The sequence below is a fragment of the Tachyglossus aculeatus genome, chromosome 4 (genome assembly GCF_015852505.1).
Source record: "Tachyglossus aculeatus isolate mTacAcu1 chromosome 4, mTacAcu1.pri, whole genome shotgun sequence".
Classification (NCBI taxonomy): domain Eukaryota; kingdom Metazoa; phylum Chordata; class Mammalia; order Monotremata; family Tachyglossidae; genus Tachyglossus; species Tachyglossus aculeatus.
Genome location: NC_052069.1, coordinates 105,123,490 through 105,149,257, shown reverse-complemented (window position 1 = coordinate 105,149,257; position 25,768 = coordinate 105,123,490). Strand labels below are relative to the sequence as shown.

The 25,768-nt window shown below is 51.0% G+C and overlaps 1 protein-coding gene across 7 annotated transcripts in view; it reads left to right on the top strand.

The window, feature by feature from the left end:
• The first annotated feature begins 21,381 nt into the window (after positions 1-21,381).
• The window catches only part of LOC119927380 (DAB2 interacting protein), a 257,379-nt gene continuing 252,992 nt past the window's right edge, over positions 21,382-25,768 (top strand). For all 7 annotated transcript variants that reach the window (XR_005450405.1, XM_038746012.1, XM_038746011.1 and 4 more), the window contains exon 1: positions 21,382-21,723. Coding sequence is in view for 6 of the 7 variants with exons in the window: in XM_038746012.1 (XP_038601940.1) it covers positions 21,603-21,723 (121 nt within the window). In the remaining variant the exon portion in view is untranslated. The remainder of the gene's footprint in view (positions 21,724-25,768) is intronic.

The window sequence follows — 25,768 nt, the reverse complement described above, 5'->3', positions numbered from 1 at the left end:
GGGGATGGAGAGGGGGACGAGGGGGAGAGGAAAGAAGGGGCTCAGTCTGGGAAGGCCTCCTGGAGGAGGTGAGCTCTCAGCAGGGCCTTGAAGGGAGGAAGAGAGCTAGCTTGGCGGATGGGCAGAGGGAGGGCATTCCAGGCCCGGGGGATGACGTGAGCCGGGGGTCGATGGCGGGACAGGCGAGAGCGAGGTACAGTGAGGAGATTAGTGGTGGAGGAGCGGAGGGTGCGGGCTGGGCAGTAGAAGGAGAGAAGGGAGGTGAGGTAGGAGGGGGCGAGGTGATGGACAGCCTTGAAGCCCACATGGCCTTGGGCAGGTCATTTAACAGCGTGGCTCAGTGGAAAGAGCCCGGGCTTGGGAGTCAGAGGTCGTGGGTTCCAATCCCTGCTCCGCCACTTGTCAGCTGTGTGACTTTAGGCAAGTCACTTCACTTCTCTGTGCCTGTTACCTCATTGTAAAATGGGGATTAAGAATGTGAGCCCCATGTAGGACAACCTGATTACCTTGTATCTCCCCCAGCACTTAGAACAGTGCTTGTCACATAGTAAGGGCTTAACAAATGCCACGATTATTATTATTATTTAACTTCTCTGGACCTCAGTTACCTCATCTATAAAATGGGGATTAAGACTGTGAGCCCCACGTGGGATATGGACTGTGTCCAATCTGATTAGCTTGTGCTTAGTACAGTGCTCTGCACACAGTAAGCGCTCAATAAATATGATTGAATGAATGAATTAATGAATCTAACTCTAGCACACACAGTACAGAGCCTGCTCCTTAACAAACACCATAAAAGAAAAGTGAAGGGAATTGGGAAGTGTAGTCTGGAAAAGAGGTTGAGAAGGGATCATTGAATAAGTCTTCAATGATGCAAAGGTTTTTTATGGGGAGGCTGCTGACTGGTTGTTTTCTGTGGTCACTGGAGATCAAGCAAGAAGAAATGGCCTTAAAAGAAAGCAGGATAGAGTTCGGCTGGCCATAAAGAAAAATGTTCTGGCTGCTGTGGGGATGAAACAGTGGAATGGGCTACTGAGAGGAGGCTCCATCCTTGACCAAATGATCCCTTGAGGTCCCATTCAACTCTAGGGTTCTCTGCTCTGCTGTGGCATGCATGGGTTTTTGTGTCTGGGAATAGTTATTATTATGGTATTTGTTAAGTGCTTCCTATGTGTTAAGCACTGTACTAAGTGCTGGGGAAGATACAAGTTAATCAGGTTGGACACACTCTCTGTCCCACTTGGGGTTCACAGTCTAATTAGAAGGGAGGGCAGACATTGAATCCCCCTTTTACAGGTGAGGAAACTGAGGCACAGACAATTTAAGGGACTTAAGTTTTATTTTAATGCACCAGGCACTGTACTAAGCACTGGGGTAGACACAAGGTAATCTTAGTGGACGAAGTCCACATCCCACTTGGGGCTCACAGTCTTCATCCCCATTTTACGGATGTGGTATCTGAGGGCCAGAGAAGTGAATTGACTTGCCCAAGGTCACATCACAGACAAGTGGCAGAGCTGGGATTAGAACCCCGGTCCTTTTGAACTCTATCCACTAGGCCATGGTGCTTTCCTGGTCTGGGAAGTTGGGGTGTGTCTGCATCTAGCTCCCACCACCACTATTAGAGGCTGTTGGTTAATTGGCTGGAGGGATGTGTCTGAATTACCCCGTACCTCACATTGATCCAGAGCTCCAGGTGGAGGAAGACTTCCAAAAGGACTCCTTATATCCAGCTGTTCAATCTCTTTTCTCTTAGTGTCAGTCAGGTCTTATCTGAAAGACCAGTGAGGGCCTGAATGTGGGATAAAGCCAGAGGCCGCTCTGGGCAGGGAATGTGTCTGCTAATTGTGTTGAATTATGCTCTCCTAAGCACTTAATACAGTGCTCTGCACATAGTAAAGGTTCAGTAAATAAGATTGATTGATTGTGGAGACCCTTGGGCAATTGGGTTTGGTCAGACCCCAGAGGCCAGACTCCGTTAGAGGTGCCCCAATCCACTGAAAGTGCCGGGGGTGACTGTCTTAGGTAAGGGGCCAGGTGCCATGCAGAGAAAACTGGGCACCAGAGCAGTGGTGGCTTTCCTAGCCTGTTGGAGGAAGCGTGGCTGAAAAGTGAAAGTGTCTTCTATTTCTATTGTATCGTACAGCCCCAAGTGTTTAGTACAGTGCTCTGCATATAGTAAGAACTATATGATTGATTGATTAATTGAATGAAAGGAACCCAGGGGGCCGACGTGAGGCTGTGGGATTGTCTTAGGAGGCTCAGAAATTCCCTCTTCCATGGTTCTGGTCCAGGCTTGTTTTTATCCGACTCTTTTCCCTCAACCCTGAGGACTCCTGGGACTAAGTTCCCTGGGGAATAACACTTTACTGAGCCTGGAATCTGGTGATTGATGGATTGGACAACTCCGCCCCCCTCCCCCTTTAGCAAGAGGACACATGAGCCAGGATCCCATTTAGCCACTCTCAGGTGGGTCTCCCCCCAACATCTTCCTGAAACCCAACTCCCATATGCACACATGTACGTGCATTGATGGAGGAACCAATGTGTGTGTGTGTAGGGGTGTGTGTGGGGGGGGGGGGTAATCATTTATCAAGGGCAGTCTGGGGTACGGGTTGTGCGGCTGGCTCCGGGAGGTGGACCCTCACCTTTCACAGGCATTTTTGGGTTGGGGCTGGTGAAGGAAGGAGAGTATGTGTGCAACAGGCCTGTGTGTTCCTATACGCGCGGACCACTTGTGTGCTTTTGTGTGTTTGAGTGAACATCCCACGTTTTCCGCAGAACAATCGCGGTCTGTTTATTTTACTTCGGTGCTTGCACAGTAATGAGATTTTGGCTGCTTCCTGTTTCAGAGGCTCAGGAATGCAGCTCTCAGCCCTCTCTCCTGCAATTTTCATTTTTCCAGATGAAGAAAAGGGTGGGGGGGGGGGGGGAGGGGAGAGAGAGAGAGAAAGCACTTGGCCTTGGTAATAATAATAGTAATGATAATTGTGGCATTTGTTAAGCTCTTACTGTGTGCCAGGCACTGGACTAAGCGCTGGGGTGGATACAAGCAAATCGGGTTGGATGTAGTCCCTGTCCCACATGGGGCTCACAGTCTCAATCCCTGTTTTTACAGATGAGGTAACTGAGGCCCAGAGAATAATAATAATAATAATAATAATAATGGCATTTATTGAGTGCTTACTATGTGCAAAGCACTGTTTTAAGCGCTGGAGCGGTTACAAGGTGAACAGGTTGTCCCCCGTGGGGCTCACAGTCTTAATCCCCATTTTACAGATGAGGCAACTGAGGCACAGAGAAGTGAAGTGACTTGCCCAAAGTCACACAGCTGACAAGTGGTGGAGCCGGGATTAGAACCCATGACCTTTGACTCCAAAGCCCATGCTCTGTCCACTGAGACACGCTGCTTCTCTAGTCAAGTGTCTTCCCCAAGAACCCACAACAGATGAGTGGCGGGGCTGGGATTAGAACCCACAACCTTCTGACTCCCAGCCTCAGGCTCTAGCCACAATGCCATGCTGGTAGGGGTCTGTGGCTCCCGGGGGCCACTTATCAGAACTTGCCCCTTCCTCGGGGTTCAGGGATGGGGAGGAGTGGTGGGAGGAGCCGAGGAGGTCAGACATGGTCAGCTGTGGCGCAGCGTGGCCGGCTAGGAATCCTGCTCGCTGGCCTTCCTTCTGACCCTCCGAGTCCTGGACTTGCAGGGCTGGCAGGATCCTCCTGAGGGTCTCCAGACCCTGGCTCCGAGGTTGTGTCAGTCCTGCTGGGGGACCCCGCTGGCTCTCGTCCACCAGGGATAGGTGGCAACTCGTTTCCAAGTGTAGTGTGTGTGTGAGTGAGTGTGTGTGTGTGTGTGTGTGTGTGTGTGTGTGTGTGTGTGTGTGTGTGTGTGTGTGTGTTTTGGGAGAGAGGAGGCCCCAAAAGCAGCCCCCAGCCCCCACCCCACGACGCTTAGGAAAGCCCCTGAAATGAAGCTCCAGCCCAATTCTGCCACCCAAGCTGGAGCTAACAATAACAAAGCCCGCTCAGTCAATAATCAATCAATGGTATATACTGAGCGCAGACCTCTGTACTAAGCGCTTGGGAGAGTACAGTACAGTGGAGTAGGTAGACTTGATCCCTGCCCATGAGGAGCTTACAGCCCTTGGGCATGGTCTCGTCCCCCTCTCAGCAGGGCCCTGGTTGGCTATGGCTAGGGGGGAAGTGGTCCTGCCTGGCAATTTGGGGTCCTCTTTGACTTGGTTGGGACTGGGCTAAGGGGGGCGGGGGGGGACCTCTCCCACCTTCCTTCTTCTCCTGCTGCCCTGGTCCGACTCTGCCACTTACCTTCTTTGTGACCTTGGGAGAGTCACATCCCTTGAGAAGCAGCGTGGCTTAGTGGAAAGAGCCCGGGCTTGGGAATCAGAGGATGTGGGTTCTAATCCCGGCTCCACCACTTGTCTGCTGTTTGACCTTGGGCAATTCACTTAACTTCTCTATGCCTCGGTTACCTCATCTGTAAAATGGGGATTAAAAGTGTGAGTCCCACGTGGGACAAGTTGATTACCTTGTATCTGTCACAACGCTTAGAACTGTGCTTGGCACACAATAAGGGCTTAACAAATACCATTATCATTATTATTCTCTGTGCTTCAGTTCCCTCATCTGTAAAATGGGGATTGAGATTGGGAGCCCCACGTGGACAGGGATTGTGTCCAACCCGATTTGCCTGCATCCACCCCAGGGCTTAGTAAGAGCCTGTCTTAACAAATACCATCATTATTATTATCCCTGTTGTTCCCCAGGCAGTGCCCCGCTCCCCTCTATTTATTTTATTTTGTTAATATGTTTTGTTTGGTTGTCTGTCTCCCCCTTCTAGACTGTGAGCCCGTTGTTGGGTAGGCACTGTCTCTCTATGTTGCCAATTTGTACTTCCCAAGCGCTTAGTACAGTGCTCTGCACATAGTAAGCGCTCAATAAATATGATTGATGATGATAAATACGATTGAATGAGTGAATGAAAGTGGTCACTCTGGAAGTGGACAGCTCAGGCCACCCCCCTCGGCCTATCTCCCCTGGAGTCAGTCGCCCTTCTTCTCTGGGTCAGAGGAGGGGAAGAGGAAAAGGAGGGAGAGGGGGCCGCGGGGACCACTCCTACCCCCCAAAAAAACCCCTCTAGCCCCTGGACCACGGTCCTTCAGGGCCAGGACCCGGCCGGACCAACTCCCGTAGGTCCGGAGCGCCGCGGCAGCCTGGCACGAGAAATGAGGGTGGGCAAGGAGGACATGGTCCCCGTCCCCCTCCCAACCCCTCGCTCCTGCCAGGAAAAGAGAAGCATCTCCCTTCCCCCATGTTTCTCCCCGGCTTGGATCCTTCCATCCCCTTCCTCGCGGGGAAGCTGTTGTTAATTTGGCCGCGGCTGCCTCTGCCAAATATGAACTGAACAATTCATTTATTCAGTCGTATTTAGTGAGCACTTAGTGGGTGCACAGCACTGTACTAAGCGCTTGGAAAGTTCAACATAGCGATAAAGAGAGACGATCCCCGCCCACGACGGGCTCACAGTCTAGAGGGGGAGAGACAGACATCAATATAAATAGAATTATAGATATATACAGAGCCCCCACCGGCGTCCCCCTCTCCGGCTTTCCTGGACCCTCACTTCCCTTCCCCTGCGCCTCCCCCCACCTAAACTTTTCCCTTCTTCTGTTTCCCTGGATCCCTTCCCAATTCCCCTGCGAGCTCAGCGCGGCTCTGCTTCCCGGGGTTGGAAGGGAACTATGTCCCCCAGGTTCTGGGGGAGTTCCTGGCTGGAGGGGTTGAGTTCATTCCTCCCCCATCTCCCATCTGCCCTTCTCCTCCCCGAGAGCCCGTTTTGCCTCCAGATCCGAGAACCCAGGATTGCCCAAATGATTCTTCACTATTGGCTTTAAAGCTCTCCATCACCTCTCTCTCCTTCCTCACCTCCCTTCTCTCCTTCTCCATCTTGCCTCCAGATCCGAGAACCCAGGATTGCCCAAATGATTCTTCACTATTGGCTTTAAAGCTCTCCATCACCTCTCTCTCCTTCCTCACCTCCCTTCTCTCCTTCTCCATCCCAGCCCGCACACACCATTCCTCTGGTGCAGCTAACCTCACTGGGCCTCCATCTCTCTTGTCTTGCCTCCGACCCCTAGCCCGTGTCCTACCTCTGGCTTGGAACGCCTTTCTTCCTCAAATCCCACCGACAATCACTCCCCCCCCCCACCCCCACCACCCAGCTTCAAAGCCTTATCAAAGGCGTATCTCCTCCAAGAGACCTTCCCCTACTAAGGCCCCCTTTTCCTCATCTCCCACTCCCTTCTGCCTCACCCTGACTCACTCCCTTTGCTCTTCCCTGCCTCCCTGCCCCACAGCACTTATGTATGTACCTGCAATTTTATTTATTTATACTGATATCTACTTGTATTGATGTCTGTCTCCCCCCCCCCCCCCCCCCCCACCTCTAGATTGTGAGCTTGTTGTGGGCAGAGATTGTCTCTCTTTATTGCTGTATTGTAATAATAATAATAATGGTATTTGTTAAGCACTTACTATGTGTCAAGCACTGTTCTAAGCACTGGGTGAGATATAAGGTTATCAGGTTATCCCAGGTGGGGCTCACAGTTTTATCCCCATTTTACAGATAAGGTAACTGAGGCGCAGAGAAGTTAAGTGACTTGCCCAAAGTCACACAGCTGCCAAGTGGCAGAACCGGGATTAGAACCCAAGACTTCTGACTCTCAAGCCCGGGCTCTTTCCCCTTCCTCCCCTCAATCACTCCAGTTGACAGAATCTCTCCGCACCATCAATCTGGGGGGAGGAAAGGGACTTCAGCGTGTTGTGAGCAGAGGATGTGTCTGTTTCTTGTTATACCATACTCTCCCAAGTGCTTAGCACAGTGCTGTGCACACAGTAAGTGCTCAATAAATATGACTGACTGACTGACTGACTGAGCTGGAAAGGGGAAAGGCATTTTACTTAATTCACGTGGGAGTCCTACAGCACCGTTATGATTGTGAAGTGCTCTCACAATAGTCATCTCGTTTAGTCCCCAAGGTCCCCCTGTGAGGTAGGGAAAAGAGGGTATTACTATTCCATTTACAGAAGAGGGAACAGGGGCCCAGAGAAGTAAAGGGATTTGCCTGAGGTCACACAGTATGCTAGTGTCAGAGCTGGAACTACAACTCAGGGCTCTTCCAGGCCCAGGCTCTTGCCACTAAGTCTAGCTGCCTTCCATACTTGATCTGTAGAATATCTGGTTTTTTTTTTTCCATATCTTGTAGGAAGTGTGGGGGTAGCAGCTCGGGGGAGTCTGCATTTGAAACATGACTGTGGAGGACACCCTCTCTCCTGTACTTGGGGGAGGTGTGGGTACAGGTACTTTGGGTTGTGGGCAGGGACTGTGTCTGATAATTGTTATTTTATAATAATAATGATGGTATTTGCTAAGCACTTACTCTGTGTCAAGCACTGTTCTAAGCGCTGAGGTAAATACAAGGTACTCTGGTTGTCCCACGTGGGGCTCACAGTCTCAATCCCCATTTTACAGATGAGGTATCTGAGGCACAAAGAGGTTAAGTGACTTGCCCAATATCACAAAGCAGACAAGTGGAGGAACCAGGGTTAGAACCCATGACCTCTGACTCCCAAGCCCGTGCTCTTGCCGCTAGGCCATGCTCCTCCTATTAGTCACCCAAGCGCTTAGTACAATGTTCTGCACACAGTAAACTCTCAATAAATATGATTGACTGACTTCTGGGGACCAAATCAGACCAGTCTCTGGCTAAATTCCATCTCCCGCCTGAATGCATACTCCTGGGATGGGAGGGAATGAATTGGAAACTATACCCCTTTTATGGCCACAGGTTGGAAAAGCCAGAAATCTCAAAAACCTCTGATGTCTCAGGTTGTCCTCACCTCATTTCTGTGGGGTGGAGCAGAGGGATTCTCTTATAGATAGGAAAAGTGAGGCACCGAGATATTTCTTGCCCGAAGTTACACAGTGATTGGGTAACAGAAACCCAAACAGGCAGACAGGGAAGGATGTTCTTTCCTTGGAAATGCAGAATTTTCATTGGTGGTTGTTGGATCACTTGATTCCAGCCCCGGGGCAAGCCATCTGTCATGCTTCTCCTCTCTTTCAACTCCCTCCTCTCCACTAACCCCGGTGCACTGTCCAGCAAAGGAGCTTTGGTGGTTTCTGTTTCCATCCTCTGAGTTCCTCCCCTCCATCTCCTTCCACATAATTCTGTGACAGGCCTTGGAGTCAGGCTGTGGCTGGCCTGGGACCCTGTCTCCTAACACTTCTAAGCCTTGGGCCCATCTCTCTTCTCCCCACCCCATTTATATATATACACACTTACTATGTACTAGACACTGTACTAAGCTCTGGGGTAGGTACAGACAATTGGGTTGGGCACACTCCGTGCCCCACATGGGGCTCATGGTCTTAATCCCCATTTTCAGATGAGGGAACTGAGGCACCAAAAGTTAAGTGACTTCCCCAGAGGCACACAGCAGGCAAGTAGCAGAGGTGGAATTAGAACACAGGTCCTCTAAATCCCAGACCTGTGCTCTTTCCATGAGTCTATGCTCTCTCTCTCTCTTTCTCTCTCTCTCTCTATCTCTCTCTCTCTCCCTCTCTCTCCCTCTCTCTCCCACCCCCCTTCTTCCTTCCCTCCCCAGACAGAGATTCCTTGATCCAGAACAATAATGGGAATAGGATGTCAGGGGAAGCCCCCTGGGATTTATTCATTCACTTATTCAATCATATTTATTAAGAGCTTTTACTGGAGGTTCCTGGGTGGCTTCCAGCCCAGGCACCCCCCAGACAGGTGCAAACCACAAAAAGATTTTCAAAAGATGCTTTTTCTATGCCCAGCTGTTCAAAGATAGAGCCCAGCCGGTGACAGAACTAATCACAGCCTCGTTTTCAAGTCTTTCATTTCCGAGAAGGAAATGGGCATCATGCCGGAGTCCCAGAGCCGAGGCATCCCTGCCAGGGATCAAGGAGCAATCATTTGGTTTGGCTATTAATAACCCCGGAGGAGACTCCGTGGAGAAACTGAAATGCAGCAGTGAAAAGATAAAAAAGAAGCCAGCATCAGAGCATCCTCTTCCAGACTTGGAGTAAAACCAGAGCTGGACAGGAAACTCTTCAGTCAAAGCAAAGCCGAGAGATTTTCCTCTTTTTCAATAGTTTGGCAAAAGTAGGGGTGTATATATGTTGTTGTGTGTGGTCATGGTGGGGGGTGAGCTGAGGGTGCTGCCTGGGAGTGAGCAGTTGTATTTCCTCTCTTTAGCAAGCTGTTTCTCACCCATGTTCATCTCTGCCCTCTGAACCACTTGTACACATACAAGGGTCATCTCACCTCAGGCCTGGCTGGATCACCCCTGTCCACATCTGGGACACAGCGGCCTCTCCCCTGTCCGTTTCTGACTTAGTCGGGTGCCAGACACTGAGCTCCGGGAAAAGACCAAGCCTCTCAGGGGTGGCAAGGGGCAGAGGTTTTTAGGCAATTGAATATTTGAGTGTTGGGGGACGGGGAAATGCTTTAGGATAAACAACTCTGTTGAAGCAATGCAGTTGTTATAGGGTGTGGATGTTTTATACTGCCCAGAGATGGTTTATGGATGTTATCATTCAGTGTCTGAATTATAGGGACAGAAAATAAAATATCGAGGCATTGGGAGAGATCTTTCTAAAATTCCTGTTTTTAGATTAGTGTAGTTAATTCCCAAGCAGCCTCAAGGGGGTAAAGGATGAAGAGTGGTCAGTTTTTACCAGTGAGGCTGTGCTATTCCTGAGTTGGGAGGCTATACTGGTAAGCTCCCTGTGGGCAGAGATCACGTCTACCAACTTTGTTGTACACTCCCAAGTGCTTAGTACAATGCTCTGCACACAGTAAGTGCTCAACAAGTACCATCCCGGTTCATTTTAGCCCCTCCCTCTACCCCCAGGGGATTGCCCAGTCCCAGCTGTATTATCACCCACAGGAAACTGGTGGCTTCCGCTCCCAGACACCCCGCCTTGTAACCTCCGTGGATGGAGCTGTGATGTTTTTGTTTAGGCTGGGATCCGTGCTTGGATTTGTGTTTCCCCAGGGCTCTGAGAATGTGTTTGTTTGGGACTTGCAGGACACCTACTGAGCTTGGTTTTCCAGAGCTGCAATTTCCACATTAAGGAGACTGGGGGACTTAAGGAGAAAGGTTAAAGATACGGGAGAAACTAAGGCAGAAACTCAGGCTTGAGAATTCCGGGCTGGAGTGGTTGGAAGGGGGGCCAGAGAGAGGAACAGAGGCGTTTGGAGGCCCACGTGGTGCATGAATAATGGAAATCCCATAGCCCTTGTTAAGTCTCCAGCTCATTAGTCCTTGAATGTGAACCCTGATTATTCCCTTTTACAACCTCTCTTTCCCGGCTGCCTTCACCTCCTCACCTCTGGGGTGGACTTATCTGTGTCCCCCCCATTCCCATCCCCCACGACCCCAGGTTCTCTCCTTCTCCGCCTGCCCCCTCTCCATATGATATCGCCATGTTTAGGGGCCTAGCTATATAGTATCAAAAGACCCAATTTCACCCCTCCAGGCTTTCTGGAAGGGTTTAGTGACCTGTCCCTCAATGATTTGAACTCCCCAATCCTAGCATGGCTTTCCATCTGGTTTTCGTTCATTCAGTCATATTTTTTGAGCAATTACTGTGTGCAGATCACTGTACTAGGGGGAAGCAGCGTGGCTCAGTGGAAAGAGCATGGGCTTTGGAGTCAGAGTTCATGGGTTTGAATCCCTGCTCTGCCAATTGTCAGCTGTATGACTTTGGGCAAGTCACTTAACTTCTCTGGGCCTCAGTTACCTCATCTGTAAAATGGGGATTAAGATTGTGAGCCCCCTGTGGGACAATCTGATCACCTTGTAACCTCCCCAGTGCCTAGAACAGTGCTTTAAACATAGTAAGAGCTTAATAAATGCCATCATTATTATTATTACTAAGTGCTTGGGAGAGTACAATATAACAGTAAACAGACACATTCCAGAGAGCCGAGTTCTCAGTTGTTTAGTTCTTGTCTGGTACGGATCTGGTGCTGGGCTCCTTCTTGTCTGGAATTTTTATTTTAGGAACTCAACCTCCCACCCCCTCATCTCCTGTCACTGAGTTCCATGGCTCAGAAGCGGCACCTGTGTTAGTAGGGGAGAGGGAGGGGAGCACAACAGTTCTGGAGCAAGGCTGGGGGGTGCCGGCAGGGGTTTCTCTGGAGAAATTCTCTAGATCAGGGTAGGTGCTGATGGATTTCACAAAACAGTGCATGCTAGTTGTGATCAGGGAATGTGTCTGTTCATTGTTATATTGTACTCTCCCAAGCGCTTAGTACACAGCAAGTGCTCAATAAATGTGATCGACCGACTGACTGGTATTCATTCATTCAATTGTATTTATTGAGTGCTTACTGTGTACAGAGCACTGTACTAAGCGCTTGGGAAGTACAAGTTGGCAACATATAGAGACGGTCCCTACCCAACAGTGGGCTCACAGTCTAGAAGGAGGAGACAGACAACAAAACAAAACATATTAACAAAATAAAATAAATAGAATAAATATGTACAAATAAAATAGAGTAATAAATACATACAAACATTTATACATATATACAGGTGCTGTGAGGAGGGGAAGGAGGTAAGGCGCAGGGGATGGGGATGGGGAGGAGGGGGAGAGGAAGGAGGGGGCTCAGTCTGGGAAAGCCTCCTGGAGGAGGGGAGCTCTCAGTAGGGCTTTGGAAGGAGGAAGAGAGCTAATTTGGCAGATCATCATCATCAATTGTATTTACTGAGCGCTTACTATGTGCAGAGCACTGTACTAAGCGCTTGGGAAGTACAAATTGGCAACATATAGAGACAGTCCCTATCCAACAGTGGGCTCACAGTCTAAAAGGGGAAGACAGAGAACAAAACCAAACATACTAACAAAATAAAATAAATAGAATAGATGTGCGGAGGGAGGGCATTCCAGGCTAGGGGGATGATGTGGGCCGGGGGTTGACGGTGGGACAGGCGAGAATGAGGCATGGTAAGGAGATTAGTGGCAGAGGAGTCGGGGGTGCAGGCTGGGCTGTAGAAGGAGAGAAGGGAGGTGAGGTAGGAGGGGGAGAGGTGATGGACAGCCTTGAAGCTGAGGGTGAGGAGTTAAGACTTCTCACCTCATGCTATCATGGGAAAATCTTTGGCCAGAGAAGAATGTGTTGAAGGGTCAGTAGATTCTGAATCATTAGGCAAATATGGAAAAATCATCCAACCCTTCAGCTTACTCATGTGACAATTGTCTTTTTTCCTATTTACTGTTTTCATGTTTCCCTGTGGTTCTTTCATTTACATTTAGCTTAGGATATAGAAACACTTTATTTTGGACAGTGCTGAAAATCCCGCTGGTCCTTAGGAAGAGAGGGTGGTATCTTTACAGTCTGCTGTGGGCCTATCATACCACATAGGACATCACATGTACCTGTGTGTGCTGTGCTGGTGAAGGGCATCTGTGTCGACTCCCACTCAGCCTACCTCAGCCCCAGCTCAGTTTCAGCCAAGACAGAGGTTCTGCTTCAGTTCCCAATTCAAATTGATCAGGGGTGGCGTAGCTGCATACCTCCCCAGAAGTGGCTGCATTCCTGGGCACTCCCTGTGGCCTCAGGTGGTCAAAAGGGAGGAGGGAAGAGTCTCAGCTCTGGGGGGGACTGAATGGGTTTGGCATGAAAGACTGGGAAAAGGAGGAGGGTTTTGTGGTTATAGCAGCATGCCTCCCCCCCAACCCCCTTAGGTTCAGGGAGAAACCGTGTAAAATTTGGGAGTGGGGGGAGGAGGAGACAGGAGGCAGGAACTAGAAAGAAGGGACAGACGAACGGGTGAATAGCGGGTGGGGAGAGGAAGGGAGGAGGAGGGGGTTCTGGGCTTTCTCTTTGTAGCAAATTGATTCCATATGGCATTGTTTCTTTCTTTCTTTTTAAGATCATGGGGGAGAAGCACTGAGAGAATTGTTTGCCTCCACCCCAGGGGGGCAGCAGAGGAGGTCTGCAGTAGGCAGCCATTTCCCAGGTCTCCAGCCTGAGTGGGGGCGGGCAAAGTGGTCAGCTCCATGGGAGTCATTGGAGGTGGGGATGACTGGGGACGTTGTCCCCTAAGGATTCCAGCTGTATGGGTGAAGCTGTTGTTCTCAGCCCCAGTGTTGTTTGGCTAGAGCTCCCAGCCTCCCCACTCATCCCAAGGCTCCAACCAGACTTGAGGGCTTCTACCAGGGCTGCAGAGACCCTAAATCTAGTCTGCCATCTCCCTGCTAGCCACCCTCCCTCTATGCCTGCCTCCCTCCCCGCCTGCCTGTTGGTCTCCCTCCTATTCTATCTTCATCTCTGCCTGTGTGCCTGCCATCCTCACTGCCTGCTCTCCTCTCTGCCTGCCCACCTGCCTCTCTGCCTGCCTGTCTCCCCACTAGTCTGCCTCCCTCTCTGCTAGCCTGCCTCCCTCTCTGCTAGTCCACCTCCCTCTCTGCCTGCCTCCCTCTCAGTCTGCCTTTCTTTCTCTTTGCCTGCCTTCCTCTCTGCCTGCCTTTCTCTCTTCTTGCCTCCTTCTCTGCCTGCTTCCCTTTCTGTCTGCCTGTCTCTGGCTGCCTCCTTCTTTCCCTGCCTCCCTCTTTTCCTGCCTTTCTGTCTGCCATCCACTCTGTCTGCCTGCCTTCCTCTCTGTCTGCCTTCCTCTCTGCCTGGTTCCCTTTCTTCCTGCCTCCCTCTTGCCCTGCCTTCCTTTTTCCCTGCCTCCCTCTTTGCCTGACTCCCTCTCTGCCTGGTTCCCTTTCTTCCTGCCTCCCTCTTGCCCTGCCTTCCTTTCTCCCTGCCTCCCTCTTTGCCTGCCTCCCTCTCTGCTTGCCACTCCCAAATCCCATCTCACGTGCCGCCTCCCCCACAAAACCTCAATCCCTTTTCACCCTGCCCTCTAAATGGACAGTTGGCCCCCAAAGAAGAACATGATCTTCTGCTGCCTTGTTTCAGACCAATGCCGCTTCTGGAGTGGTCTTTCAGTTCTGTGGGGCAAGGTCCCAGACCCTCAGAGAATTGGAGGGAAGCTAGCTGGCTCCAAGTCTGACCAAGTTATTCCCAAACCCAGTCAAGCTCTGGGGTTGTTCCTGGAAGGGGAAATGAGGGTGGGGGTGGGAGAGTTCGTGGAAGAGTAGGATTTTGGCTCCCTACAACATCACAGTTTGCTAAGGGCTTTCCTCTCCCTGTGTGGTGTGAGTTGACTTTTTGCTTTTCTCACATTGAGCATCTGGCGGGATCCCAACCCAGCCCACCCCGAAGGCAGCCGCTTGCCCTGTGCCTCAGCCGGCTGTGGAAGGAGGAGGTGGTAAGGCCTGCTGAGAAGGCAGGAGGAACGGGAAAGGAAAAGGATGAGGCTGTGTTTCCCTGCCCAACCTAGTTCGTTTTTGCCACCTGCCCCCCTGCCCTGCTCCCTACCTGCAGTCACTGCAGAGGTTCCAGACACTATCTTTGCCTTCTCGTGAACTGAAAGCAGAGACCAGGGTGTGTCCCTGTGTGACATGAGGCAGAGGAAAGTAAAGACTTGGACCCTGCCTTTGAGGGCTGGCAGTCTCTAATCAAACGATGGTATTTAGTGACCACTTACTGCCTGCAGAACATTGTATTAAGTGCTTGGGAGAGTACGGTAGACACGACCCCTGCCTTTGAGGTACTTACAGTCTAGTGGGGAAGGCAGACATTAAAATAACTTACAGATACGGGAAATGGCAGCGTATAAGCACACATATATATATGTGATCTGTGGGTGGGAGTGAGGATGGGGGAGTAGCACAGAGCTTAGGGGTGCAGATTCAATAGCATGGGCTTGGGAGTCAGAGGTTTTGGGTTCTAATCCCGACTCCACCGCTTGTCAGCTTTGTGACTTTGGGCAAGTCACCTTAACTTCTCTGTGCCTCAATTCCCTCATCTGTAAAATGGGGATTAAAACTGTGAGCCCCACGTGGGCCAAGCTGATTGCCTTGCATCTACCCTGGCACTTAGAAAGCCTGTTGTTGGGTAGGGACTGTCTCTGTATGTTGCTGATTTGTACTTTTCAAGTGCTCAGTACAGTGTTCTGCACACAGTAAGCGCTCAATAAATATGATTGAATGAATGAATGAACGAGGGAGAATAAGGTGGGGGAAATGAGAGGATAGTCAGGAAAGGCTTTTTGGAGAAGACATCATAGTCAGGCTTTGAAGATGGGCAGGGTGGTCATCCATCAGATGTGAAGGGGGAGGGGATTCCGGGCCAGTGTGAGGATATGGGCAAGTGGTCACCGGTGAGAAAGATAAGATGAAGGTACAGTGGGTGAATTGGAGTTAGAGGAGGGAAGTATGTAGGCTGGGTTGTAGTGGGAGACAACGAGGTAAGGTAGGAGGGGGACAGCTGATGGACTGCCTTAAAGCAGATGGTAAGGAGTTTCCTGAAATGTATGGACAACCACTGGAGGAGTGAGAGGCACACACAGCAGACAGCAGAGTGAAGGATGGGCTGGATAGGTGAGACTGGAGGCAGGGAGGGCAGGGAGCCAGCTGATGCAGTAGTAGAGGTGGAATATTATTGATAAGTGCTTGAACCAGAGTGGTAACAGTCTAGCCTGGGAGACAGGTCAGATAGGCACTGACACACTCCACACTGGGTGCCGAGTGGAGGGACAGAGGAGGAGAAAACACAACAGTGGTGGTTTGTGTTAAGTGCTTGCTATGTGCCAAACTCTGTGGTAAACACAAGGGTAATTGCAGTACAATCAGATTAGACAGAGTCTCTGTCCCACATGGGGCTCCTGGTCTAAGGGGGAGGAAAAACATGTATTTCATTCTACTTTATAGATAAGGGAAGTGAGGCACAGAGAGGTTAAGTAACTTGTCCAAGGTCATATAGCAGGTAGGTGGTGTGGCCAGGATTAGTGTCCAGATGTCCTGACTCCCAGGGCTGAACTCTCTGTTAGGCCACACTACACCTCCTGATCTCAAAGAAGTCATTCGAGTGGAGGAACCGAAATGCACACACATAAATACGCAAATGTACACACACACATTCGTTGTCTTGAGCGCTGGAGTTTGGGGAGAGAGGATGAAGGCATCACCTGTGTGCTTCAAGACTGAAAATGTAATGGGCCAAAAAGGACACACCAAAGTCAGAGAAACAGATATCAGCTCCAAACACAATCAACAGAAAGATAACCAAATACAAGATCATTTGGAAACAAAACCATCTATAAACACAACTGGGACAGATAAGCAGTCTGTTGCCTGGGCTGTCAGGGATGGGCGGACTAGTGGTTTGACCTGCTGGTGGGAAGCTGGAGACGGGGGACTGCTGGTTGTCCAGGCAACTGGACCGGTATGGCATTGGTGGCATGGTATCCGCTGCATACCATGATTCTGTCAGTGCTCCACTGGTTTTTCCTGCTGGTTGCCTGGGAGGGGCCTTAGAGGCAAAGTCCCAGTGGGAACCAGATGGTGCAGGCCGTGGGGCTGGCATGCAGCAGCACACCAGGGGCCCCCTCCGCCCTCACCTTCCTTCCTGATCATTCCCACCTGCTGGAGTGGAAGGCTGGGCTGGCTGAGGGTGAGGTTGCCTGAGGCCCTGCCATCCCTCAGGGGTCGGGGGGGAGGGGGTAAAGGTATCTCTTCACGTGGGCCTCGACCCCTTGGTAGCTGGAGGATTCCCGCAGTCCCTGGGGGAGGAGATTTGCAGCGTAGCTGGAGTTAAGCCCTCAGAGCCTTGTGGGGACCAAGGGGGGCAGGCCAGAAAGCTGGCTGTTCCACCATCCCCTCACCCCCTCCTGGAGATCAGCGGGGGATTGGCATAGCCATGTCTCCTACCCCAGGGAGGCCGGAAGAGCTGCTGGCTAGCCAGCCAGGACCTGTCCAGCCAGACTGCACTTTCTCTGCCCATGCTGCCCCCACCGAGGTCAGGGCTCGTTGGCCACAGACCCCAGTCCTCCATCAATTAATCAATCAATCGTATTTATTGAGTGCTTACTATGTGCAGAGCACTGTACTAAGCGCTTGGGAAGTACAAATTGGCATCACATAGAGACAGTCCCTACCCAACAGTGGGCTCACAGTCTAAAAGGGGGAGACAGAGAACAGAACCAAACATACCAACAAAATAAAATAAGTAGGATAGAAATGTACAAGTAAAATAAATAAATGAATAAATAAATAGAGTAATAAATATGTACAACCATATATACATATATGCAGGTGCTGTGAGGAAGGGAAGGAGGTAAGACGGGGGGATGGAGAGGGGGATGAGGCGGAGAGGAAAGAAGGGGCTCAGTCTGGGAAGGCCTCCTGGAGGAGGTGAGCTCTCAGCAGGGCCTTGAAGGGAGGAAGAGAGCTAGCTTGGCGGAGGGGCAGAGGGAAGGCATTCCAGGCCCGGGGGATGACGTGGGCCGGGGGTCGATGGCGGGACAGGCGAGAGCGAGGTACAGTGAGGAGATTAGTGGTGGAGGAGCGGAGGGTGCGGGCTGGGCAGTAGAAGGAGAGAAGGGAGGTGAGGTAGGAGGGGGCGAGGTGATGGACAGCCTTGAAGCCCAGGGTGAGGAGTTTCTGCCTGATGCGCAGATTGATCGGTAGCCATTGGAGGTTTTTGAGGAGGGGAGTAATATGTCCAGAGCGTTTCTGGACAAAGATAATCCGGGCAGCAGCATGAAGTATGGATTGAAGTGGAGAGAGACACGAGGATGGGAGATCAGAGAGAAGGCTAGTGCAGTAGTCCAGACGGGATAGGATGAGAGCTTGAATTAGCAGGGTAGCGGTTTGGATAGAGAGGAAAGGGCGGATCTTGGCAATGTTGCGGAGCTGAGATCGGCAGGTCTCACGGGCTCCCAGGGCCAGGGACAAACTCAGTTGTCTCTGGCCAGGGTGGGAGATATGCAGCTTCCCTTTTAGCCTCTTGCCCTGATGGAGTCACCCAAATGTTGCCCCTTCTGTCACAGCCCTGCCTCCCCCATTTTCATTTTCTTCTCATGAAAACCTGGAGAGAAAATGGGGAGAACAGGGCCAGGGACTGAAGCTGCATGGATCAGGATGGAGCAGCTTAAATGGGCTCCTCATCATTTTCCCACCTTTAGGTGCTCATCAAAAAGCTGGGGTACTGGGTCCAAGCTTGACCCTTTCCCATCAAAACCCTGGGATGCTCCCCTTCCCCCCACATTCCTGGATGGACTTGAGGGTCAGAGCCAGGTCAGAGGAAGAGGACACTCTCAGTGGGGAGGGGGCTTCAGCACAGTAGAAGCAGGAGGTCTCTAATTCTCTCTGAAAGCTTCTCCCCCAAGAGCTTTCTCCTTGGTCCCCCCAGCTCACACCTACCCCAGGGATCTGGACAACTGTGCTTTGAAGCCCTTCCTTGCTTAACCCCTTGGCAGCACCTCCCTTGCTGGGATATAATCACTTGCCTGCTGTGTGACCTTGGGCAAGTCATTTAACTGTGCTATGTCTCAGTTTCTTTATAAAAATGGGGCTTAAATACCGGCGCTCCCTCTCTTTTAGACTGTGAGCACCATGCAGAAGGGACTGTGTTCTGATGATCTTGTACCTACCCTTGAGTTCTTGGCATATAGAAAGTGCTTAACTACTGTAATTTTTACTATTATTACTATTTCTATTATTATTACCCTCTCCCAATGTACCCTCCTCCTAATTCATGCCCCAAAGCCAATGGTTTCTTTCCCTAGCCCATCCTGGCTTACTGAAGAAGAACCCAAGTGGCCAAACTCATTATACTCAGATTTCCGTCACCAAATCCTGTCGGTCTCACCTTCAGAACATCGCCAAGATCTGCCCTTTCCTCTCCATCTGAACTGACTCGCTCCCTTTTTCTCTTCCCCCCCTTGCCCCACAGCGCTTATGTATATATGTATATATCTATAATTCTATTTATTTGTATTGATGTCTGTTTACTTGTACTGATGTCTGTCTCCCCCGCTCTAGACTGTGACACCGTTGTGGGCAGGGATCGTATCTCTTTATTGCTGTATTGTACTTTCCAAATACTTAGCACAGTCCTCTGCACACAGTAAGCGGTCAATAAATAAGATTGAATGAACGAATGATTTGGAATCCCGGGTGAACCCGTGTGAACTACAAGCAGAGGTTCGTAGTCCCTGGAGCCCGTGTGGAAATCCAATGGGAGGGTGGTGGGATTATCTGTTCACAGCTCCACCTCCGTCCTGTTCCCCACATTCCTCCTGCTCCTCTCCTTCCCCCATCTCTCCTGTCCTCCCCACTTCTCTCCTCATTTGCCCCCTCCCCCTGCCCCTCCTCTCCCTGTATCCCCCCCATCTCTCTCCCCCTTTGCCCCCCCCTGCCCCTCTTCTTCTCCTCCCCCCGCTGTCTCTCCCTCCATGCCCCTCTCCCCGCCTCCCCCTCCGCCCCGAACTGTGCAGGGCCCGAGACCCCCGGCCACTTGGGACGCGGAGAGGACAAGGCCCCGGGGGCAGTCCCGGCTCTTTGTTCCTACAAGTTCGAATTCGAGTTGTTCCCTCTCATATTTCACGGGGGGCGAGAGAGAGAGAGAGAGAGATGGGGGGGAGAGAGAGAGAACGAAAGAAAGAGAGACGGGGGAAGAGAGAGAATGAAAGAGAGACAGAGAGGGGGAGAGAGAACGTAAGAGAGACGGGGGGGGAAGAAGGGAGAGAACGAAAGAAAGAGACGGGGGGAAGAGAGAGGGAAAGAGAGACAGAGAGGGAAAGAGAGAGAGTGAGAGAGGGAAAGAAAAAGAAAGAAAGAAAGAAAGAAAGAGAAAGAGACAGAGAGAGGGGATGAAGAGAGGGAAAGAAAGAGAAAGAAAGGAAGAAAGAAAGAAAGAGAGAACGAAAGAAAGAGACAGAGAGAGGGGGGATAGAGAGAGGGAAAGAGAGACAAAGAGAGAGAGGGAAAGAAAGAAAGAAAGGAAGAAAGAGAGAACGAAAGAAAGAGACAGAGAGAGAGGGGAAAGAGAGAGAGAGGGAAAGGGAGACAGAGAGGGAAAGAGAAAGAAAGGGAGAAAGAAAGAAAGAAAGAAAAAGAAAGAAAAAGAAAGAAAGAGAGAACAAAAGAAAGAGACAGAGAGAGGGGGGAAGAGAGAGAGGGAAAGGGAGACAGAGAGAGAGAAAGAAAGGAAGAAAGAAAGAAAGGAAAGGAAGGAAGAAAGAAAGAAAGAAAGAGAAAGAAAGGGAAAGAAGAGAAAGAAAGAAAGAAAGAAAGAAAAAGAAAGAAAGAAAGGTAAAGAAAGAAAGAGACAGAGAGGGGATAAAGAGAGAGAGAGGGAAAGAGACAAAGAGAGAGAGGGAAAGAAAGAAAGGAAGAAAGAAAGAAAGAGAACGAAAGAAAAAGAAATAAAGAAATAAAGAAAGAAAGAGAGAAAGAGAGAACGAAAGAGACAGAGAGAGGGGGGAAGAGAGAGAGGGAAAGAGAGACAGAGAGAGGGAAAGAAAGAAAGGAAGGAAGAAAAAAGAAAGAAAGAAAGAAAGAAATGGAAAGAAAAGAGAAAGAAAGAAAGAAAGAGAAAGGAAGAAAGAAAGAAATGGAAAGAAAAGAGAAAGAAAGAAAGAGAAAGAAAAAAGAAAGAAAGAAAGAAAGAAAGAGAAAGGAAGAAAGAAAGAAAAAGAAAGAAAGAAAGAAAGAGAGACAGAGAGAACGAAAGAGACAGAGAGAGGGGGAAGACAGAGAGGGAAAGAGAGACAGAGAGAGAGGGAAAGAAAGAAAGGAAGGAAGAAAGAAAGAAAGAAAGAAAGAAAGAAAGAAAGAAAGAAAGAAAGGGAAAGAAAAGAGAAAGAAAGAGAAAGAAAGAAAGAAATGGAAAGAAAAGAGAAAGAAAGAAAGAGAAAGAAAGAAAGAAAGAAAGAAAGAGAAAGGAAGAAAGAAAGAGAAAGAAAGAAAGAAAGAAAGAAAGAAAGAAAGAAAGAAAGAAAGAAAAAGAAAGAAAGAGAGTGTCCCTGTGTCCAGGGGTTCGTGTGTTGGGGGCTGACCCCCCGGGTCCGCACCCTGAGCCCACCCGGCCGGCCCTGCCCTGCCCTGCCCTGCCCCTCCCCGGAGGACCCCGCCCCCCCCGCCGGGGGCCCCGCCTCCGCCGGCCGTCCGATCCAGGCCGGGATTTCGTCCAGCCCGTCCGGCCGCCCCGCGCCCCATCCGGGAGCCAGTGCCCTCCTGCCCGCCCGCAGCTTTCCCTTTCCCGCCCCGGCTCTCCCCCGGGCTCCCCCGGTCCCCTCCGGACTCCCCCGGGCTCCCCCGGTCCCCTCTCTCCCCCGGCTCCCCCGGGCTCCCCCGGCTCCCCCTGCCTCCAGCGGGTCCCCGCGCCGGCCCGTTGCCCGCTCGGGCATCCCGTGCCCGGGCACCCGTCCGTCTCCCGCGGGCATCCCGCCCCTGGGTACCCGGCCCGGTCCCCCTCCCGTCGATGTCTCCGGGGCACCGCTCCCGGCCCAGCTCCCCAGTCCCCAGCCGCTGCCCCGTTGTGCATTAGCCCCTCGGGGAGCGAGCTAGCCCTCCCGGACGGCCGGCCACGGGGGCGGGGGGGGAGAAGGGAGCCAGCCCGCCTCCGGGAGCTGATGCCAACATGTCAGCTCCCAGCAGGAAAAGTTCTGGGAGACCGTCCTACTACTACCGCCTGCTCAGGAGGTCCCGCCTGCAGAGACAGAGGAGCCGATCGCGCAGCCGGAACAGGCCGGCCAGCAGGGGTAATAAGAAGAATTATCATTATCATGCTATTTGTGAAGCGCTTGCTAGGTGCCAAGCACTGTTCTTAGCGCTGGGGTAGATACAGGGTAATCAGGTTGTCCCACGAGGGGCTCACACTTTTAATTCCCATTTTCCAGATGAGATAACTGAGGCACAGAGAAGTGAAGTGAGTTACCCTAGGTCCCCTTCCTCCCCCTCTTCATCTCCCCCGCCTTACCTCCTTCCCCTCCCCACAGCACCTGTATATATTTATTACTCTATTTTATTTGTACATATTTATTCTATTTATTTTATTTTGTTAATATGTTTTGTTTTGTTCTCCGTCTCCCCCTTCTAGACTGTGAGCCCACTGTTGGGTAGGGACCGTCTCTATATGTTGCCGACTTGTACTTCCCAAGCGCTTAGTACAGTTCTCTGCACACAGTAAGCGCTCAATAAATACGATTGAATGAATGAACATAGCAGACAGGTGGTGGAGCCGGGATTAGAACTCAGGTCCTCTGATTCCTAAGCCCGTGCTTTTGGGCTCCTTTCATCTCTCGGGACACCAGCGCCCACCCCCCACCCCAGCCCAGCCCTGCCCGGAAAGACCGGGGGGTGTCTGGAGTGGGGGGCATGGGCGAGGGGTTCTCCGGGGTGGTACCGAACCCGGGACTGGGAGCCGGGCTAGGAGGACAGGCGTTTTAGCTAATTAATAATAACAATAATAATAATAATAGTATCTGTTAAGCGCTTATTATGTGCCAAGCACTGTTCTAAGCACTGGGATAGATACAAGGTAATCAGGGTGTCCCACGTGGGGCTCCCAGTCTTACTCTCCCTTTGACAGATGAGGTCCCTAAGGCACAGAGAAGTTAAGCGGCTTGCCCAAAGTCACACAGACAAGTGGCAGAGCGGCATTAGAACCCACATCCCCTCTGCCTCTCAAGCCCAGCCTCTTGCCACTAAGCCATGCTGCTTCTCCAAAGACTAGTTGTTGATCTAGTGGCAAGAGCACGGATTTGGGAATCAGAGGACGTGGGTTCTTCTAATCCTGACTCCGCCACTTGTCTGCTGGGCGATCTGGGTCTAGTCACTTCACTTCTCTGTGCCTCAGCTACCTCATCTGTCAAATGGGGATTAAGACTGTGGGCCCCACGTGGGACAACCTGATCACCTTGTATCTACCCCAGCGCTTAGAACAGTGCTTGGCACATAGTAAACGCTTAACAAATGCCATCATCATTGTTATTATTTCCTCAGTGTACTGCCTTGAGAAACAGAGCGGAGAGGGGCAAGGAGTATCGGAGTGGGGGCTGGTCTCGTTTAGGATTTGCCGGGGGATCCGCAGGAGGGAGCCGAAACTTCTGATATTAACAACTTTTTCTTCCTTTGCTCTTGTCCCTGGGGCTTACCCTCCCACCCCCGGGGCCCACGTGTCTAACCCAGTGCCTACCTTAAACCGCCTCAGCGTTGAGAGATCAAGAGTGTGGAACGACTTCCCGTAGGGGTCTTTAACTGTAAATACCTGCCCTGCCCAGAGGCAGGGGGATGGCTCCGTTTAGAAGGGGAGAGTGTTTTAAGTTCACTGTCTTCCCTGAGTCCTGCGGGTCCCCATGGTGAATATTCTCTGCGAGATGGTTATTTTATTGTGTTATTTTTAAGCGGCTGACCTTTGACTCTAAAGGTTAAAAGCTCAAGAGAAACTGGCCAGTCTTAGGTTTGTCAGGGCCTCCAGGCATCAGACTGGAAAACTGGTCCCGTGGGGGAGAGAAAAAGTCGGGTAGCCTCCTTCTGGAGGGACTAGGGAGAGGCGGAGATGGGGGGGACACAAGTGGGCAGGGATCTTTGCCCAGGCCCTCTAGGGATCGCCAACTTCTGGAATGGGAAAGGAAGAGGAGTCTTGGAGTCACCCTGCAGAGAGTGCCAGGTGGATGGCCAATTCCTAAGGGAAGATGTGCCTGCTGACGCCTCGTGGATCAGAGGAAGGAGGTGGGGTTCCGCTCTTTGAGAAATGGAAAAGCATCAGGTCCAAGGAGTTTTTTTTTCTTTTAAGAGACCGTCAGACATTTACATGAGGGACAGGGTAAGGTGCTGTGTGATGGAGTGGATTTATGAAAGTATGGAGCTTTTCCCAGCTGAGTTCTGGCAGTTTGGAAGGGGGTTTGGGAGTAGCGGCTCCTTAGTCCCTCCTGGCCCAGTCTCTCTGTGTGGGAAGCAGAGATCCAGATTTGGCCTCCCTTTTCTTGGGGAAAGAAAGGGGTTTGTGGGTGCGTGGTTGCCCCCTGTTTTTCCCTAGGCAGTTCTTCCTTCCTACAGGATCCCTAGGGATGCCCTTCCTTTCCTTGCTGGAGCCAGAGTTCCTGGTCCGCAAGCCAGTTCGGACACATTTGACAGTTGGGCAGGCTGAGGAACAAGAAGAGGCAGGGCGAGTCAGGGTACGGTGCTGGCTGCTACAGACTGGAAGCTCGAGGTAGAGGAGGTGCAGACTTTTGACTGCAGAAGCACATCCAGAAATGTCCATGACAGAGGCAGGGAGGGGAGGAGGGGGCGGAGGTCAGTGAGAGGCCAGCAGCCTGGTAGTTCTTTGCCTTGCAGGAGAGGCCATGACCCTCAGGAATGTAGTGTGACTGTTTCTGGGGAGGGACTTTACCATTAAGTTACCTTTGGTCTTTTAAGTGGCTCACCAAGCTGTCTGGAGGGGCCCCTTGAGCCCCTCCAGAGGGGCCTGGATGGGTGAATAGTGACCCAGACGACTTATCTGATATGGGCTTGTCCCAGGGTGAAGGAGTTGGTATCGGGGAGACAGCCCTTTCCCACTCGGAGGAAATCCTGTCCGCAATGTGAGGCCCAGCTGAAGCTGGCATGGAATCAATCAATCACTCAGTCGTATTAATTGAGAACTTACTGTGTGCAGGGCACTATACTAAGCACTCGGGAGAGTACAAGACAGCAGTGTTAGTAGAAAACAATGGCCCGTCCCCAGAAAACAGTGCTGCAGCTCTCTGTCTTTTTGACTAAGCTTTCTTTTCCTTTCCTTCAACTCCCTTCTGCATCACCCTGACTTGCTCCCTTTATTCATCCCCCCTCCCAGCCCCACAACACTTATATACATATCTGTACTTTATTTGTATTAATGTCTGTCTCCCCCTCTAGACTATAATCTCACTGTGGGCAGGGAATGTGTCTGTTACATTATTCTCTCCCAAGTGCTGAGAACAGTGCACGGCACACAGTAAGGGCTAAATAAATATGATTGACTTATGTACTGACTTTCTGGGGATTACTGTCTCTATACAAAGATCCCCCAACCCTGCCACCGCCGCCGTCTTATCTTGAGGGTTTTCTTTTTTATACTAAGTTCTGGGGTAGATTCAAGATAACCGGGTTGGACACAGACCCTTGTCCCACATAGGGTTCACAGTCCAAATCTCCATTTTGCAGAAGAGATAACTAAGGCACAGAGAAGTTAAATGACTTCCCAAGGTCACACAGCTGACAAGTGGTGGAGTCAGGATTAGAACCCCAAGTCCTCTAACTCCCAGACCCATACACTTTCCACTAGGCCACACTGCTTTTCTCTCACTCTATCTCTTATTTTCCAGGTGCCTCGCTCAGCATCTGTCTCCTGTCTTTCTTTTCTCTGTGTCTCGGTCACCCTGTGTCTCTGCCTGTAGGCTTTTCTTCACGTTCCTCTCTGTTTCCTATTCTATCTTTGTCAAATTCTGGGCTACCTGATGCCTATTCTGTTATGGCTCTTAGAATTGAATGCAGAGTATTAGGTTTTGCTCTCCAGGAGGGTATCCCATCTTGAATTCATCCCTCCCTTCACTCCCACCTACTCCATCCTCCCTTCCCAGCTAGGATAGAGTAGGGGGACCAGGGAAAGGTGCAAAGTCTGCAGTCTCCTTGCTCCCTCTCCTGCCCACTCCTGCTGTGCTAGAAGGAGCAGCGTGGCCAAGTGGAAAGAGCATGGGTGTCAGAGGACCCTGGTTCTAATTCTGGCTCCACCACTTGTCGGCTGTTTGACCTAGAACAAGTTACTTAACTTCCCCGTGCTTTAGT